Raw genomic sequence first — 20,753 nt, 5'->3', positions numbered from 1 at the left:
GGTGATAATAATGGAAAATTGCTGATGTAAATGTTACATTTTAGGAAGTTGAATATGATCAGAAACTGGAAACAAGTATTTTATTGAATTTCAAGAAAAGGTGATTGTTTGCTGAATGTTAACCATGGAAAATTCTGCTGTTTATTAAAGGGTCTCAATCATCCTAATGCTTTTGTTAACTTGATTTTAACACTGTGTATATCTGTTTTGTTCTCCATTCCAGAGGTGGTGGTGAGTTGGGTTTAAGCTGGCACAGAGCCGGTCGGTTGGATAAGAAGCACATTGGCATAGATGATCTGCAGGTTTGTCTGTGTCACTTACACACAATGGGATATTCAAACCCAAGGAGGACAGCTCTCAAAGCAGGCAGTGCTGGTGGAGTCCTAGTTGGAGGCTTGTGCAATGCATCACCTGAGTTGATCAGAGCTGTTGTTTTACGAGTAAGTTGAAAATGCAAGTAATTCGATTGAACTGTTAGTTTCCTAATTATTCTATAGATAATGATTGCATGAAATACTGATGGATCTCCCCAAGTACTGTTAAAGGTAAGTTGGACATAAAGACCCTTCGGCCCACTAGCAATCATCCATACACTAATACTATCCTATGCAGGTGTAGCCTGCAAGCTATAGGGGAGGCAGTGCGAGCTGGGGGTGGCGAGGAGATGGGCACGGTGTGTATGCAGCAGGGAACGAGGAGCTAAAGAAAATCCATGCGGTCATGGAGAACGTATATACTCAGCGGCACTTTGAATAATTTGCTCTTCAAAAAAATTTATTTGGATAAAGTATACAGATGAAAGTGAGCCACCTGCTCATGGCCAATGACAACATGCACTAAATAGCATTTTTTGCCACCTGATCTCTAGCTAGTCTGATTTATGAAAATGTTTTTGCTTTGTACTCGCCAAATGAGATGAGCTGGCTGTAAGCAGGTGATAACGAGAGAAGGTCGAGAGCTCACTCCAACCCAGTCACCTGCCACCATTTGATTTAATACTTGCATTGATGTTGTATTGGTTTAGTGGTAGAACAGTGAGGAGAAAGAACAGATACCTTTATGTGCTCACACTGAGTCAAAAGTTCTGGAGAGGGGTTTCCTTGGATTTATCCTCCCTGTGAACTATTAGCTGCTGTTTTTATCATCATTGCTTTCTACATTGCAGGGCTTTATAACCCATTGAGATTGTGTTTGATTGGAATGGGGGAGAACTGACATTTTATTTATTGCATTCTCTTCATGTTGTTAATACATCTGTTAATATACCAATGAGCTGCTGACTGGAACAGTTTTTGCTACACAGGCTCCTTTTCTTGATGTTCTCGACACCATGCTAGACCCTTCATTACCTCTCACCCAAGAAGAGCAAGAAGAATGGGGGAACCCTTTGAATGACCAAGGATTCTTCAAGTACATTCAAGCTTATTGTCCGTATCAGAATATTAAGCCACAGGTAAGTTCTGATGAAGCTTCTTTGACCTGAAATGTTAACTTTATCTTTACCCAAAATACTGCCTGACCTTTTAAGTGTTCCCAGCATTTTCTGTTTTATTTCAGAATTCCAGAAACCGTACAATTTTTTTTTTTTTTTGATAAGTCTCAAATATTGTGCTTCTAATATTATGATTCAGCAGTTCTGGGAAGGCATTTCCTTGGCTGTACTATCACTGTGAGCTGTTGTGCAATTCTTAATGTGTCTTAACTTTTCTTATGGAAATGTTTGCCTTTAAATCCCAGACTCCATCGCCTTTCTCTTAATTAAAGTCACCAAGTGCGCAGAAATACAGTGACCAGCTTTACCTGGAGGATATGATCGCTTTCTAATAGTTGGCAAAATGGTGGGCATAATGCCGCTCAAAGTCAAGATGCAGGGCTGCCAACACTGGGTGAGAGTTGAGAGTGAGAAATTGCGAGGGAGCGTAGCGACCGGGGGGGTGGGAGAGGGGTGTTCCCCCTCCCACGGTAGGGAGCTTTTGCATTTTTCAGCATGAAATTGTGCAATCTGGTGCATACTGTAGCGAGTCTTTTAACTTGCATTTGAATGCAACATTTATGCTTTAAATTGGATTAGGTATGAATAAGGTAAGGCTAAATTACATTCCTAATTACATTCCAAAATAGAGCCAGGCTCTGATCACCAGGTGCAGCACATGAATAACTATATTCATGTATGGAAATCAGATTATATTCATGCTGTTATGCATATATATAGAGAAAAACTCAGAGAAACAAAGCAAAAGTTGGACTTCCATCACTGTTCTGCACAAATAAATCAATCAACCTTGTTCAAGAAGGAACTGCAGATGCTGGAGAATCAAAGGTCGACAAAATTGCTGGAGAAACTCAGCGGGTGCGAAGGAAATGGGGAAACCCTTCTTCAGAAACCCTTCTTCAGATGTTTCAACCTTACCCATTGAATATAGAAACAAGACGAAAATAATGCCACATATTCAATCATATATGGTTCAATGAAATTAAGATGTATATGTAAAAATATATATGGAAATAGGCCCTTCCGCCCACAAAGTCCACACCGACCCGCAATCTATCATACACCAATTCCATCCATCACGCCAGTGACAATTTACAGAAGCCAATTAACCTACAAACCTGCACTTCTTTCGGATATGGGAGAAACCGGAATATCCAGAGAAAACCCATGTGGTAGTAAGGCAGCAACTCTATCACTGCGCCACCGTGCTACTCCATTAAACTATTTTTTCTGTAATATATTTATTATGGTGTCACATGAATAAAGATGAACACATGATTCTGATTTCTGCCCTTAGTTGGATAACACACATGTCCAGTCATTGTGTTTTATGGCTGGTTTTCAACCTCTTCAGGCTGAAGGTCTCGACTCGAATCATTACCCATTCTTTCTCTCCAGAGATGCTGCCTGTCCTGTTGAGTTTTTCTAGTTGTTAATGTCTATCTTCAGTTTAAAACAGCATCTGCAATTTCTTCCTACACTATTTGTCAAGCAAAACAGGTCCTATTCTCATTATATAATTTTGTGGTCAGCGTGAGACCATGAGAATTTTGTGAAACGCGTGAGTCTCACACTCAATGCGTGAGAGTTGGCAGCCCTGCTAATAATGCAAACATTTAATGCAAGTTCCAATTGTTTGGGCAAAAATCAATTATTACTGCTTTATAACAGTTAAGTTACTTTAAGGCCATTTCAGAAATTATGGCAGTCAACAAAAAATCAACTACAGGTGCACAACCTTTTATCCGAAAGCCTTGGGACCAGACACTTGTCGGATTTCGGACATTTTCGGATTTCAGAATGGAAAATTTTTAGCGTAGATTAGGTAGGTAGCGCAGGCGGCTTGAAAAGTCTGGAGCAGCTGCCTCCTCCCCGGAGACCGGGAGAATCATTGCATAAATGTTAGTCAGTTAGTTTGGAGGGATTTTATGTGGTGGTGGTGGTGTAGGGGTGAAGGGGGAAACTTTAATTCTTAGTCCCCTACCTACCTGGTCGGCGACTCCCAACCTCGCGGAGCTGGGTCCTCCGTCCGGCCGCGGGCGGCGCCGGTTGTAGCTCCGACCCCGGCAACTCTACCCCTGGCTGCGAGGCGCTCCAAATCCAGCGCGGCCCGCGGCCGGACGTCCCAGCTCCGAGAATGTCGGGAGTCGGCGGCGTCGCAGCGCTGGGATACCAGCGGGGAGCGAGCAATGCCTTACCGGGTCACCGTGCGGCAAGCTCTGGTGCGCTGTGGCCGCCTTCTTCCAACATTCGCGGAGCGTCGCTGGATTTGGAGCCGCGGAGCTGGGGGCTCCGTCCGGCCGCGGGCGGCGCCGGTTGGAGCTCCGACCACGGCAACTCTACCCCTGGCTGCGCGGCTCCAAATCCAGCGACGCTCCGCGATGTTGTGTGTCGGCGGCCACAGCGCTCCGGAGCTTGCCGCACGGCGACCTGGTAAGGCATTGCCCGCACCCCGCTGGTATCCCAGCGCTGCGACGCCGCCGACTCCCGACATTCGCGGAGCTGGGGGCGTCCGGCCGCGGGCCGCGCTGGATTTGGAGCGCCTCGCAGCCAGGGGTAGAGTTGCCGGGGTCGGAGCTACAACCGGCGCCACCCGCTGCCCCACCGGCCACAGCGCTGCGGAGCTTACTGCACGGCGACCCGGTAAGGCATTGACTGCTCCCCGCCTCTCCGACCAGGTAGGGGACTAAGAATTAAAGTTTACCCCTTCACCCCCCTTCACATAAAAGCCCTCCGAACTAACTGACTAACATTTAAGCAATGATTTACAGATGTTTAAGCGTCTCCCGGTCTCCAGGGAGGAGGCAGCCGCTACAGTAGTACAGACCTGGGTTGACCGTGGGTCGTTTTGGGTCAGGTTTGGCGCCAAACGCGAGCTTTGGTGCGCAGACGACATCTGGAAAAAATGGCCGGTTTTAGGAGCTTTTCGGTTTCTGGAACACCGGATAAAAGGTTGTGCACCTGTAACAAATTAAAGCAAACTAACAAAAAATAACATGTTCCCTTTCCTGACTCTACCTCATAAGTACTTTAACGCTGTTAACAGAGCAAAGGGATATTAATCTCAAGAATCAAAATGGGGAAAGTGAGGGCAATTTTGCTTAAATGGTCATTCTAAGCCCATTCAGATCTGCATAGAGTCAGAGTTATACAACATGTACATGGCTGGCCCAATTTGTCCATCATGATCAAGTTGGCATTCTGCGTGGCCCAGGGACTGGCTGCCGTTCCCAGATCAGCTTGCGTCCCTTGTGGCCCTATATGGCCCTTGTGGCTAAAGGGATCAGGGGGTATGGAGAGAAGGCAGGGATGGGATACTGAGTTGGATGATCAGCCATGATCATATCGAATGGCGGTGCAAGCTCGAAGAGCCGAATGGCCTACTCCTGCACCTAATTTCTATGTTTCTATGTTTCTAAGTAAGATTGTTTCATATTTGTTTCGGAATGCTTCAATCTATAATAACTGAAAATTTCTTTTAGTTCTCTTAATTTCTCTTAAGTGGCGCTATCACCCAATGACTATCACCCCATAGATCTGCTGTGCCAGTGCATTGAGCAAGTCAAAGTCTGGATTGCCTACATTTTCTCCAACTAAATAAGGACAAAACTGAGATAATTGTTTTTGGTGCTAAAAAAGAAAGGCTTAGAGTAACCCAACATCTACACTCTCTGACCCTGAAAACGTCAAACAAAGCCAGAAATCTTGGGGTCATTATGAATTCAGATTTAAATTTCGACAGTCACATCAAATCAGTAACAAAATCGGCCTACTATCACCTCAAAAACGTAGCAAGATTAAGAGGACTCGTGTCAGCTCAAGACTTAGAAAAACTTGTACATGCCTTTATTAATAGCAGGCTAGATTATTGTAATGGTCTCCTTGTAGGTCTTCCTAAAAAAACTGTCAGGCAGCTACAGCTTGTTCAGAACGCTGTTGCTAGAGTTCTAACAAAGACCAAAAAATTTGAACACATTACACCAATTCTTAAATCCTTACATTGGCTCCCTGTATGTCAGAGAATTGATTTTAAAATCCTGCTGCTCACCTATAAATCACTACATGGTTTAGGACCAAAGTATATCACTGACATGCTTCCACTATATAAGCCTTCTAGACCGCTAAGATCTTCTGAAACCAATCTGTTAGTGATTCCCAGAGTAAATACAAAACATGGGAAAGCAGGATTTAGTTACTATGCAACAAATAGCTGGAATAAACTTCCTGAAGATTTAAGACTTGCCTCAACTTTGACCACTTTTAAAACAAGACTGAAAACTTTTATGTTTACTTTAGCTTTCAGCTAAATCTTAACTACATTGCACTTTTAACTTTTGCACTTTTTATAATGCATTTTTAATTTTGCTTTTCTTTTCTTTTAGTTCTATTTTATTTCATTTTATTATTTCATTTTATTGTATGACATGTTTTTATGTGAAGCACTTTGAGTCTGCCTCGTGTATGAAATGTGCTATATAAATAAAGTTGCCTTGCCTTGCCTTAATTTTTAAGAAAGTTATGGCCATTTGACTGTCCTCGATCACAGCTTTTGTGTTAAGTCAATGGAAAAGCAATAGGGAACAAGATGCTAATTTCCGAGTATGAAAATGGCCACATATTCTTATAGAAACTTACAAAATTCTTAAGGGGTTGGACAGGCTAGATGCAGGAAGATTATTCCCGATGTTGGGGAAGTCCAGAACTAGGGGTCACAGTTTAAGGATAAGAGGGAAGTCTTTTAGGACCGAGATGAGAAAATCATTTTTTTACGCAGAGACTGGTGAATCTGTAGAATTCTCTGCCACAGAAGGTAGTTGAGGCCAGTTCATTGGCTATATTTAAGATATGGCCCTAGTGGATAAAGGGATCAGGGGGTATGGAGAGAAGGCAGGGATGGGATACTGAGTTGGATGATCAGCCATGATCATATCGAATGGCAGTGCAGGCTCGAAGGGCCGAATGGCCTACTCCTACACCTATTTTCTATGTTTCTATGTCCCAGGGACTGGCTGCAGTTCTCAGGTCGGCTCGCCTGCCCCGACCCCGCAAAAACAAATTGGAAAAAAAACGTGGTTTTTCGGGTTACGGGCCGGAATCAGCCCGTATGCCATAAGTTGCCGAAACCTGTCCAAGATGTTTGGCCTCATTGTGATCCCCCCCCCCCCCCCCCCCCATGTTTTAAAACCAATTCACCTGGTTAGTTCTATCTCCGACTGCTTCATGTTGTCGGTGGCTGCAAATCCAACCAAGAAAGAAGAGAAGAGCAGAGAAGAGAAAGGCACTATTACTGCAAATGGTGGCTTGGGTGCTTTGGCTTGAAGTTGAAAGGCACCACTTACTGCAAATGGTGGCATGAAGTTGAAAGGCACTACTTCCTGCAAATGATGGCTTGGGTGTGGCTTGAAGTTGAAAGGTACTACTTACTGCAAATGGGGGGGCGTGGGTGCATTGGCTTGAAGTTGAAAGGCACTACTTGCGGCAAGTGGTGGCTTGGGTGCTTTGGCTTGCAGTTGAAAGGCAGAACTTACTGCAAATGGTGGCGTGGGTGTGGCTTGAAGTTGAAACATAGAAACATAGAAATTAGGTGCAGGAGTAGGCCATTCGGCCCCTCGAGCCTGCACCGCCATTCAATATGATCATGGCTGATCATCCAACTCAGTATCCCGTACCTGCCTTCTCTCCATACCCTCTGATCCCCTTGGCCACAAGGGCCACATCTAACTCCCTCTTAAATATAGCCAATGAACTAGCCTCGACTACCCTCTGTGGCAGAGAGTTCCAGAGATTCACCACTCTCTGTGTGAAAAAAGTTCTTCTCATCTCGGTTTTAAAGGATTTCCCCCTTATCCTTAAGCTGTGACCCCTTGTCCTGGACTTCCCCAACATCGGGAACAATCTTCCTGCATCTGCTGTCCAACCCCTTAAGAATTTTGTAAGTTTCTATAAGATCCCCTCTCAATCTCCTAAATTCTAGAGAGTATAAACCAAGTCTATCCATCTTTCTTCTAAGACAGTCCTGACATCCCAGGAATCAGTCTGGTGAACCTTCTCTGCACTCCCTCTATGGCAATAATGTCCTTCCTCAGATTTGGAGACCAAAACTGCACGCAATACTCCAGGTGTGGTCTCACCAAGACCCTATACAACTGCAGTAGAACCTCCCTGCTCCTATACTCAAATCCTCTTGCTATGAAAACCAACATGCCATTCGCTTTCTTTACTGCCTGCTGCACCTGCATGCCTACCTTCAATGACTGGTGTACCATGACACCCAGGTCTCGCTGCATCTCCCCCCTTCCCAATCGGCCACCATTTAGATAATAGTCTGCTTTCCCGTTTTTGCCACCAAAATGGATAACCTCACATTTATCCACATTAAACTGCATCTGCCAAACATTTGCCCACTCACCCAGCCTATCCAAGTCACCTTGCAGTCTCCTAGCATCCTCCTCACACCTAACACTGCCCCCCAGCTTAGTGTCATCCGCAAACTTGGAGATATTGCCTTCAATTTTATTGTAAATAGCTGGGGTCCCAGTACTGAGCCTTGCGGTACCCCACTAGTCACTGCCTGCCATTGTGAAAAGGACCCGTTTACTCCTACTCTTTGCTTCCTGTTTGCCAGCCAGTTCTCTATCCACATCAGTACTGAACCCCCAATGCCATGTGCTTTAAGTTTGTATACTAATCTCTTATGTGGGACCTTGTCGAAAGCCTTCTGGAAGTCCAGATACCCCACATCCACTGGTTCCCCCCTATCCACGCTACTAGTTACAAAAAATTCTATAAGATTCGTCAGACATGATTTACCTTTCGTAAATCCATGCTGACTTTGTCCAATGATTTCACCACTTTCCAAATGTGCTGCTATCCCATCTTTAATAACTGACTCTAGCAGTTTCCCCACTACCGATGTTAGACTAACTGGTCTGTAATTCCCCATTTTCTCTCTCCCTCCCTTCTTAAAAAGTGGGGTTTACGTTTGCTACCCGCCAATCTTCAGGAACTACTCCAGAATCTAAAGAGTTTTGAAAGATTCTTACTAATGCATCCACTATTTCTGGAGCTACTTCCTTAAGTACTCTGGGATGCAGCCTATCTGGCCCTGGGGCTTTATCGGCCTTTAATCCATTCAATTTACCCAACACCACTTCCCGGCTAACCTGGATTTCACTCAATTCCTCCAACTCCTTTGACCTGCGGGCCCCTGCTATTTCCGGCAGATCATTTATGTCTTCCTTAGTGAAGACGGAACCAAAGTAGTTATTCAATTGGTCCGCCAATCCTGGTTCCCCATGATCAACTCACCTGTTTTCTGACTGCAAGGGACCTACATTTGTTTTAACTAATCACATATCTATAAAAACTTTTGCAGTCAGTTTTTTTATGTTCACTGCCAGTTTTCTTTCATAATCCATTTTTCCTTTTTTCTAATTAAGCCCTTCGTCCTCTACTGGTCTCTGACTCCCAGGCCTCCAGTATGGCTTTTTCTGGCTAGTTTGGCATCTCCTTTGCTTGATACTATCCCTGATTTCCCTTGTTAAATGCACTACCTTCCCTGATTTACTGCAAATGGTGAACAATTTTTGTGTGCAGTCTTTAAAGCCTTCCAATATCCACCGTCACCCTTTTAGAATTAATTGCCAGTCAATCTTGGCCAATTCACGTCTCATACCCTCAAAGTGACCTTTCTAAGGCACCGACTTACTGCAAATGGTGGCATGGGTGCGTTGGCTTGAAGTTGAAAGGCACCACTTACTGTAAATGGTGGCTTGGGTGCTTTGGCTTGAAGTTAAAAGGCACTACTGTAAATGCACTTACTTCCTGTTTGCACTGTATATTGAATTTAGATAAAACGCTACCACTTACGGCTGTGATTTTGGCCATCCTACTCAGTCTTCCTCCGCTGAGCAGATGCAGAGAATTCGTCCCATCAATGAAAAATAAAAGTGTTATTAGTTTAAAAAAAATGTTAAGAATCCCTCTCTCGTCAATCACTCCATGAAAGCCACACCTTTTCCGGGGGGGGGGGGGGGTTATAAAACCCGGAAATGTGGGTGTGGCTCAGTCTCTGCAAGATGGAGGAGGGAGAGGTCACGACTCGCTGTCTTTAGTGGCTTTGCACCCTACTTCAAATGGTATGAAACTGCACTTGAATTTGGTGGCCTTGCACCCTGCTAGAAGTGGTAAGAAACTGCACTTGAATTTGGTGGCCTTATACCCTGCTTGAAATAGAATTTCAAGGATTAGCCGTGAGTCCACTACCAGCCCACCAGCCGTGAGTGAGTGAGTTGCCAGCACAACAGGCTTGATTGACTGAGACGCCAGCCCAAGAATCCATTTGGCGCACAATTTGCATACTAGCCCTCTGGAAACCAGTCCCTTCAGCCCACAACACCCATACTAGCGCTCCAGAAAGGCCCCCCCCCCCCCAACTGGCCACCAATATTAGAATTGGTGGAGAGGTGGAATATTGCGTTGGATGACCATCCCACCTGTGTGATGCTGGGACCCAACGGGTCCCACTTAATCTAGTATAGTTATAAAAGTGCATGTGTTTAAGATAATTCAGTGATAGAGTGACCAGAGAAATGTTATTGTGGTCAAGGTTTACATTTAACAACTATTGAGTCAGGCATCACCAACTCCAGTAATGCAATATTCATGGCAGCTTGCTACAGAATGCAGCTGCACTACCACATTACAATCTTGTATCCTCCACATTACATTTTCCCTAAATGCGTGTGTTACTCGTGTGCAAATTAGTTAAAATATGTGAATGTAATTGCTAACTGAATTGATGTTTACACATGAACTAGTCGTCCAAGCAGCAGGCACCCTGAATAATTAATTACAAGAAATGTGTTAACTTATTTAAATCCATAAATAATATCTTTGGAGGAAAACTCTTAGACAGTGAGATGTTAAGATTTTTATGTAGCCTGTATTAATAGGATAAATTGCAATGTGAAAAGATAACATTTTAAAGGCATTTTTTTTTTTCTTCTTTGCTTCACCAAATTTACCCTTATTTTGCGAGTTGGGTTCCTTTGAAATGAATGCACACAGTTCATTTTCTATTAGACTTGGATGCACGGCACAAATTGAAAGTCTGGCAGGGTACATATCATGTGATTGACCAGTGAAAGTTAAAATTATTTTTTGATATCTGCTATGTGGTTATTCTACTTTCCAGCAGTAATATTGTTTACCACAATGAGTAGAAAATTAAATTGAGGGAGAAAGCTTTTTTGTTTAAAATGTACCAACAGCGTTACTATCTTTAGTACCATTGGACCTGATACTGAAAATAAGCCCATTTGGATTAGTTTATTGTCAAATATGCCAGGGTGCAATTAAATCATATGATGCTTATAGAATACACTGTATACATGATCATATGATAGACACAACAATAAATAAATAAATAAATAGATAGCTAGATAATGCGGAACAGCCGTTTTTAAATTAAATATGAATGACAAAAACATTTAAGAGTTATTAAATAGTTCAAGATTAACAGCTGGCAAAGCCCATCAGGATGTTTCTGGGGCAAGGCTGTGCATTGAGTTGTTTGAAACCCAGTTCTTATTTGGGTATGAATAGTCTGGCTTTCTGATGTAGACTAAACCAGAATTGGAGGTGAATACTCTCTTGCTTGGCTTTTTTTCAGAATTATCCTTCTATACTGATCACAGCCTACCGAGACGACCAACGTGTACTACTGTCAGGGTTGCTGAAATATACAACCAAACTTAGAAATGCTGTGGCTACAAATTATATTACAATGGGTGAGTTTGGCTACTAACATATTAGCTGTGCCATTAAATTTGTACGTTATATATGTATATGTATATATATGTGTGTGTGTCTCTCTCTCTCGCTCTCTCTATCGCTCGTAACAATCTACACTTTCAGAAAGAAACTGAAGATGCTAGTTTAAACCGAAGATAGACAAAGTAACCTGGAGTTCCTCATCTCTGGAGAGAAGGAATGTGTGATGTCTTGACACGAAACGTCACCCATTTCTTCATTCCAGAGATGCAGATCCACTCTGAAGAAGGTCTTCACCCGAAATGTCACCCATTCCTTCTCTCCAGAGATGTTGCCTGTCCTGCTGAGTTACTCCAGCTTGTTGTGTCTACCTTCATTTTTACAGTACTTTCCCAGCAGTGCACATTAAGTGAAATCAGCGTATGGGTAAGTACATGGTCCTTCGTATAGAATTGTAAGTTCTTGGGTTACATTACCAATATAGTGCAGTCTATACTAGAACGTAATGTCAGGAATTTGTCGGTGCATGTTGCAAGTTCTTTTTAAGTATTGGTGCAATGAACATACTGTGTTTTGTAAAGTTGCAGTGCAATAGCCAAGCTTTTGAATTCTATGCCTTTCTATGAAGGCAACCACACCATATACCTCCTTCACCACCCTATCTTCTGGTGTTGCCAATTTCGGAGAACTATGAACTTGTACCCCAATTTGACTTCCCACACTACATTACCTTGTACTTTTGGATTCATTTCTATCTGCCAATATACCGTCAAACCATCAGTCTGATCTATATCCTGCTGTAGCCTTGGACAACCTTTCTCACTATCCACAAGCTGAGTTATAGTCCTGCATTCACTCCAAATCATCAATTGAAATCACAAACAAGAAAAATCCCAGTACTGATCCCTGGTCACAAACTTCTCATTGGAAAAGCATTCCACCACAATGGGTAGTTGGTCACAAACTACCCAATGGAAAAATGTGTTGCATTCGATCCAGTTAGCCAGCTTGCCTTGGATCCTATGTGCCATGTGCCTTCTAAAACAGCCTACCATGTTGGACCTTGTCAAATGCCTTACTAAAGTCCATATAGACAACATCCACCACAGTGCCTTCATCAATCAATTTTGCTTTTGGAAAGCGCTAAAATTCATACGTGCAGGTTTTCTGGCCGCAGTCATTCACAGAGAGAACAAAGTCGCCGAAGTTACGGGACTAGCGGTAAACCTGGGCCGTGAGGAACGAAGGCAGAATCTGCTGGTGAATAAAGATATTAAATGCCTAACATCATTCTAACGATCACTTGGAGACCACTTGCAATAATCCTGCTTGTGCACCATTCCAGAAACCAATACTGGTCTGGATAAGAAACAATACGTCACATATCCCAACATCCTTATGTTGAACATTTAACCTGCACATCAAGTAGCTTTGAGAACCAAAAGTCCTGTCTGATTTATTATATTCCAAAACTGTACACAAATGTTAAGCTTTTTAACTTTCTATCCTACTTTTTAAAATGGCATTATATGTTCATTACATAGTCAGAATTTACCATGGCTAGTCCTTAAATTAAATTCAAATGAAGTAAAAACTAATCAAATAAAGTTAACAGCGTAAATATAATGTGGCTGTGTAACCAACTTGTTAACTGTTATTGCAATCGATAAATGCAATAATATACAGTATTAAATCAATGTTTATGGAGAATTTTTTTTTTTTCTCCATATTGTTTTCAAACAAAGGTGAACCACAGAGTATCATTTTGGATATCCAGCCTGGGGATGATCACTATGGTCCAACTAACTGGGAGCAATCATTACAAGAAGTAAGCCTTTATTTTCTCTTCACAATGGTGTTTCATCCTTCAGATCAATAAGATTTTCTACTGTTAACAATAACATCACAAAAAGGTCCACAATACAGTAATTTAAAAAACCTAAGCATTGAAATCCCTGGAGTAAAATTGCTCTGGCCTTTATTTAGAACTTGGTGCATTATAAGCACGATGCTCGCTCTGAAACATATTCTTGACATACCTGGATACAACATGCATTATCTCATTGATCCTCTGTTAACAGTGCTTTTGTTGACTGTGAAACAATCAAAGGGTTTATTTCAAGTGTGAATGACTGAAGACCTCGGAACAATGGGCAAAATTGTATTTTCTTCCATATTCGTGTAAAGTTATGTTGTACATTCTTGTCGCTTCCAGTTGAACATAATACATCCTGTCTCAGAAACCCCACACAGTATCACATTATGATACTGCAGCCATGCTTAAAACTAAACAGGAGAAAAAGTAAACTCATTTTATTAGAGGGATGTAACATAATTGTAGCAAAGGACCAGATAAATGCAGTTGATTGGTTGTGTTCACATATGTTAAAGATGATTACTGATATATTTATTCGCTTCTGCACAACCCCAACCTATCCAGGACTTTAATTATCCCTCCACTAATCTTATTTCCATGCTTTGCTCCATAGTCTTTCTTTTCAAATTTCTATCCCTCTGACTTTCAAATGAAACTAGTGACAACCACCATTGTGGGATGATCTCATTGCGGGTTATAACATTTTGAGGGACGTAGATTGGGTAGATAGTTACTATAATGGCAGTTTCTATACTTTCTCGAAGTCAAACTTCGATAGCCAGTACTTCTCGGGGATATGGTGAAGACATAGCTTATGCACTCGCCGCACTCACAGATAGCAGATATTAAAAAACAAATTCTCCAGTCATTGACGATTAATTAGTCTTTATTGAAATAGTACAAAACAAAGAAATAATTCATAACTTTTCCTTCTTATTAACTGTTTCTTCTGTGTGGCGTCTCATGAATGTGATTGTGGTAAAAACTGTTGTCCTCACCATCCCTCGAGGCAAACTAAACTCTAAACGGCCTGTCCCACCAGCATGCGGCGAGCGCGACCTAACGTGGTCGCTTGAGCTGTACGGCCTAGCGGGGCCGGTCCTACTTCGATCGCTGGAGCAGCATGGAGTTGTGCGGGGCTGGTCCCGACATCGCGCGGGGCTCCGAAAAACTGACACTGTACAAAAATTCCGCGCAGCAACGGCCTGTCGGCCCGCAGCCGCATTGAGGCCGTACGCAGTGCCTCGACGGGCGTACGCAGCGTCTTGACGGCGTACGCCTAGCATGTGGTGTTGCGCGATGACGTCACCGCCCGGCGTGCCGTTGCATGATGACGTAACCGCCCGACGCCGTGCGACGTCCAAATTCAGTCGGCCCGCCTCCTGCCCGGCTGATTGGTGAGTATGATGTCGGGACCATCCCCGCACAACTCCAGACGGCTCCACGATTGGAAGTGGGACCGGCCCCGCGAGGCCATGCAATCGCATGCTGGTGGGACAGGCCCTTTAATCTCTGAGACTGCGCCAGCCTCTCCAGATGTAGACGCACCCCTCTACATATCAAATTCCTCCTACCAGCGTACATACAGATAAGAACTAGAAATATCTAGACATGACTATAATATACTGACAAGCATAAATGGCTCCTACTGTCACAGTCTTGGTCCAAGGGTAGAGGAGTTTAAAGGTTTAAGGGCAACAGAAGAAACATTTAAAGTTGATTTGAGATGTAACACAACAGGTTGGTAGGAACATGAAACAATCTGCTAGAATAGCTGTTAGTCACAATCACAATATTTAAAAGGTAATTTAACTGTACATGAATAGAAAAGGACTAGAGCAGTGGTTCCCAACCTTTTTTGGCCATACCCCACCTAATCACCTCTAAAATCCTGATGCCCCCCCCCCCCCCCCCCCATGTGATGATATATAATTCTTATTTAAAAAGTGAACTCCGTTTCAGCTGAAGAAGCTTAAAACGCCAATACCTTGGTTTAAACAAGCTTCAAAAGAACATGGCATCCATGAAAAAGAAAAATGAAATAAACAAAAGACAGTTAGTTCTGAGCAAGAAATTACTAAAAAATTGTTTAAAAAAATGACCTCGCGCGCTTCGTGCGACGTGCATGAAGAGCGATGGCGCGGTGATTATGTAATAACTACACAATAAAGACCTTTTTTACCCAAAAAAAATTATTTACTCAAAATAACATCTGAAACATAAACTACATATGTTTACCTGATGGAAAATCCAAAAAAAAAAAAATCGAAAATTTGGACCCAGACCTCCACAGTCGCGCTCAATTGCCCCCCTTAAAAATCAAATTGCCCCCCTGTGGGGCGTACGCCACACGTTGGGAACCACTGGACTAGAGCGATATAGACCATATGCAGGAACTGGAAGCGCATAACTTGGCATCTTGATCAGCATGGACGTCAGACCAAAGGGCCTGGTTTGTGTGGTACGAATGACACCATGGAACAAAAAGTGCTTATTTCCTACGTTGTCATTCTTTGTCATGCCGATATTCAGATTACTTTAAATCCATTTTATCATGAGAGGAATAGATCAAATGGATGCACAGTGTCTCTTGCCCAGAGTAGGGGAAATCGAGAACCAGAGAGCATAGGTTTAAAGATTTAAACTTTAAGGGGGAAAGATTTTATAGCAATCTGAGGGATAACTTGTTAAATGCTACTTTTTATGTTAAACTTTTCATTATATTAACTATGGAACAAGCTGCCGACGAAGGTAGTTGAGGCAGGGACTATCCCAATGTTTACGAAGCAATTAGACAGATACATGGACAGGACAGGTTTAGTGGGATCTGGGCCAAACGCAGGCATGTGGCACTAATGTAGATAGGACGTTGGTTGGTGTGGGCAAGTTGGGCCGAAGGGCCTGTTTCCACACTATCTGTTTTAATTCCTAATACAGGTGTGCATTCAACCCCATGAGGATAGGGTATCCAAAAGTGGAGAATTTTGCAATTTGGTTAAAATATCATGTTTATGAAGTTAATATACATTAAAATTGTTTAGCAATTGACTATATTGTGTTTCCTAGATTGCCAGACATTATGCATTTCTATACAAGGAGCTGAAACTTGATCTGGGAGGAACTCATCCATGAATATTTTCTGTGCATCAAACAGCAGAGAAATACACAAGACATGAGTTTAGTGAATAATTGTTCATTCAAATTTGATCTGGAATTAAGTGTATTTATATTATAGACACAATCACTGTTTTTGGTGGATTAGTAATTATTTAATTTAATGTACTTTGGTGATATTGTTTATGTATTGGGAAAAAAAAAAGGATGAAGTTGAATAATGTGTTAAATGTTACTTTTTATGTGAAACTTTTCATTATATTTGCTTTATCTGAGATTGGAAGTTGGGTAAACTGTGAACAGCAAAATTAGTGTCTCTAGTTTGCCCTCTTTTGCCTCTTCATTCCAAGATGACATTATGCTTTGATGAAAAATTATTTAAATATATTTCTGTAATAAATTCAACAGCTTACTGTAAATATTGCAGGAGTTCCCTGCTGTCTATGGCACTTTCATTATCAATCTGCTGTGAGATGAAAGATAACGGTTGTACATTTAATAGATGTCTTTTATAGAATCCTTCAAAAGAACCAATCACTTTGATCAGTTTGGGCACAGCCATTCAACCATAAACTACCTAACTTAAGCCACAAACCGGAAAAGCTATTTACAAAATTAAATGTGTTCAGAGTGGTAGCAGGTACAAAGTGGAATTCTGCTCGGGCCTTCGCTATAATTCGCTATAATTCAGTCTCTATTTAATGATCTAGATTTAACAGATTGGGCTTTTGAATCCAGATTTCCAGATACTGGAAGAGCTATTCGCTGGATAACTACAACAAGTTACAGGCATAATATTCTGCAAGTTTGTAATAAATTTGCAGGTAAATTTTAACACTCTTGGTATTTTGAATTTTAAAATGTGTTTCATTTTAGGAACATTTAGAAAAAGATCTTTTGAAAAATACAAGAATGCTATCAGAAGTTTCAGTGAAGGTAAACAGGCTGGTTTTCTGGTGAAGAGCAGAATGTAAGTGCTAGTGGTCTTTAATAAACATGAAACAATCGAAGGTAATGTGAATTAGATTAGATGGCAAAGGAGGTTTGACTGGAACATATAGTTGCCAGGATGCATTATGAAAATGGCAGAATGGCCAGTTTCGGTGCTGTATATTTGCAATTATTACACCATTCAACTAGCCGGATGGTAGAAAGCAAACCAAATTAAAATTTTATTTTACAATCCTTTGTTCATTTAAAGTGTAAGGTTGAATCCATGTAGTGTAGTTATTTCATAACCTTTTATAATTAAGAATATCATGTTTATTAAACGATTGTCAAGTATTTTTGGAAACAAAAACAGTCCAGACAAGCAAATCAAACTACGTTGTACCAGAAAGCAAAAATCCTCATGTTACCTTAAACAAAATCTTGCAAAAATAACTTTAATTCCTGTTATTTTATTGTTTTAAATCCTATAGTTTTATATCGCATCAGAAGTATCTGTTCTAAAATCTTGATTGATTCTTGTTGATGATGAAAGCAGAAGCAAGACAAAATTACATTAGGTTAAAATTGGATACATTAATTATATTTCTGGCAATTCCCATCCCTTTATATTGGCAATCACAGTAGTTTATTAGTATATAGCAGGCCTGTTAATAATGCTTGGAGGTAAGGCTAACATTGCAGATAAAACAAGATAGGACTATCAAAATTTAGTGTTATTTGCTGATTATCTCTGTACTCTGAACTAAGTCCATTATATTTGGTTTATGGATACTAAGTATAGCTTTGACAAAACTACAACTATAAAGGATGTGGACTTTGGAGCAAAATGCATCAAATGGCTAGTCAGCAGTCAACCTGTCAATTTCAGAAAAGGCCTTGTGAATTGCAGCCCATCAGTTTGCTCAGCACGATTTATGATAGGCAACCTACTTTATATTGTACTTAAGGAAAGCTGCTTTTATTTGTGAATTCTAGCTATGGCACATCCTTTCAAAATAAAACTAATCGATTTTGAAATTAAAGTAAAACTACATCTTATCAGTAACTGGTGAAACTAGATAAATTGAATCAAAGATTATGTTAAATACAATACAGATCTTAGTGAGGAAAAAATCTAGCATCTGTTCCAAAGGCCCACTGTTCCTCTTTGTACATGCTGTAGTGGAAATGTCCATTCAAGTGTGACAATATAGAGTCTTATAGTGTGGAAAGAGGCACTTTGGTACAAATCCCTCTAAACCTGTCCTATGTATGGACCTGTCTAAATGTTTCTTAAACATTGCAATAGTACCTGCCTCAACTACCTCCTCTCGCAGCTCGTTTCATACACCTCCCACCATTTGTGTGAAAAAGTTACCCCTTGGGTTCCTATAAAATCTTTCCCCCCTCACCTTAAACCCATGTCCTCTGGTTCTCAATTCCCCTACTCTGGGCAAAAGACTGTGCGTCTACCCGTTCTATTCCTCTCATGATTTTGTACACTTTCATATGATCACCCCACCTCCTGCACTTCAAGGAATTGAGTCCTAGACTGCTCAACCTCTCTCTACAGCTCAGGCTCTTTAGTCCGGGCAACATCCTTGTAAATCTTATCTGCACTCTTTCCAGCTTGACTACATCAATCCCATACCATGGTGCCCTGAACAGAACACAACACTCCAAATGCGGCCTCACCAACATCATCCATCAACCATTCCTCAGCCCACCTGCCCAACCGATCAAGACCCTACTGTACTTTTTGACAACCATCTTCACTATCTGCAGTACCACTCACTTTTGTGTCATCTGTAAATTTGCCAACCATACTATGTACTTTCTCATCCAAATCATTGATGTAGATGATGAACAGTAATGGGCTAAGCAACAAATCCTGAGGCACGCCATAAGTCACAGGCCTCCAGTCCGAAAAGCAACCTTCCACCATCACCTACTTACTTCCACAAAGCCTATTTTCTATCCATTCAGCTATTTCTCCTTCCATCCCATGGCATCTAACCTTCCAGAGCAGCCTACCATGCGGAACCTTGTCAAATGCCTTACTAAAATCCACGTATACAATGCCTACACCTATGCCTTCATCAAAATCCTCAAAAAACTCAGATTTGTGAGCCATAACCTCCCAGGTGCAAAACCATGTTGACGATCCCTAATCAGCCGTTGTCCATCGAAGTTAATGTATATCTTGTCCCTCAGAATACTCTCTAGTAACTTTCTGACCACAGATGTAAAGCTATATTGCGATAATACATGACTGCCAATACTTTCACATATTTGGAAGCATTCATCATAGCCCTGAGCAAACATCCTATGTTCAGGATGTTTTCTGTAATTAACAGAAAAGTGGCATGTTGAAAATAGGAAAGTGTTCTCAGCTGAGTGGCCATAAGCTCTAACCATTGCAACCACTTAGAAATAAATGTCAAAAATGTTTACAAATGTCAGTAAAATCTAATTAAGGGCAAGCAAAAATCCTTGAATATAACCTGTCCTCTTCAACAGAGCTGCTGTATAGGTGGTCAACAGGTTGAAGATCGTAGGCATCTATATCATCATCAACCTAACCTGATACCTTCAGACTGATCAAGAAAGAGCACCAGCATACTTATTTTCTTAGGTATCTGAGAGGATTTGGCATGCCCAGGAAGATTCCCTTTAACTTCTACAGATATGTGATAGAAAGTATACCGAAGGGGTGCATCTCAACCTTCTGTGGCAATTGCTCTACTCCCAACTGTCTGAACCTGCAGAGAGTGGAGAACACAGCCCTGTCCAATATAGATTCTTCCTTCCTTGCATCCCACCCATCTTCACTGTGCATTGCATAAGGGGAACTGAAGTATTGTCCATGATGCCTAACACCCTGGCCATCCCTTTTCTCTATCTGGGAACAGATGCAGAAGCTTCAAAGTTCAGAAGTACAGACTTAAGAACAGCTTCCCCACAATTATCACACTCTCAACCAATCACCTCTTTCACACCCCATTCTCAGAGATGCAATCATGTACTCTTACTATTAACCCTCTACCTGATTTTGTTATTGAACTCTTTTTTATTGCACCATTCTTTACACCATTCTGCTGTTCTGAGCTCACAATTGTATTTATCATTGCCATAAATACTGTTTATGCTGAGTTTCATGTGAATAAGGAATTATATTGCACACTGGTGTATATGACAAATAATAGCCCTGTCCCACGGTACAAGTTCATTCCAAGAGCTCTCCTGAGTTTAAAAAAAAATCAAACTCGTGGTAAGCACGGAGAATGAACGTAGCAGGTATTCGGAGCTCGGGGACGTCTCTTAGCGGCTCGTAACGCTAACAGCGGGTACTCGGGAAGACTTGCTAACAGCAGGTAAGCACGGGAAGACTCGTGAAGATTTTTCAACATGGTAGGGTATTGGTTTTTTCATAGATGAAAAACAAGTAGAATATTTATTTACCATGTTGAAAAATGTCCACAAGAGCCCCGAGTACTGACGAGTGGCCACTAACGTAAATCTCCGAGTTCGAATCAGGGCAAACTCGGGAGAGCTCTTGGAATGAAC

General features: G+C 41.7%; 1 protein-coding gene across 1 annotated transcript in view; it reads left to right on the top strand.

The window, feature by feature from the left end:
- Positions 1-17,674, top strand: part of prepl (prolyl endopeptidase like) — a 38,858-nt gene extending 21,184 nt beyond the window's left edge. The window contains exons 10-14 of the mRNA XM_055639628.1: positions 224-440; positions 1,304-1,453; positions 11,166-11,283; positions 13,012-13,094; positions 16,209-17,674. Coding sequence (XP_055495603.1) covers positions 224-440; positions 1,304-1,453; positions 11,166-11,283; positions 13,012-13,094; positions 16,209-16,274 — 634 coding nt within the window. The 3' untranslated portion in view covers positions 16,275-17,674. The remainder of the gene's footprint in view (positions 1-223; positions 441-1,303; positions 1,454-11,165; positions 11,284-13,011; positions 13,095-16,208) is intronic.
- The last annotated feature ends 3,079 nt before the right edge of the window (positions 17,675-20,753 follow it).

Source organism: Leucoraja erinacea, chromosome 8 (assembly GCF_028641065.1).
Source record: "Leucoraja erinacea ecotype New England chromosome 8, Leri_hhj_1, whole genome shotgun sequence".
In the NCBI taxonomy this organism is placed as follows: domain Eukaryota; kingdom Metazoa; phylum Chordata; class Chondrichthyes; order Rajiformes; family Rajidae; genus Leucoraja; species Leucoraja erinaceus.
This window is presented reverse-complemented; position numbering and strand designations above follow the sequence as displayed.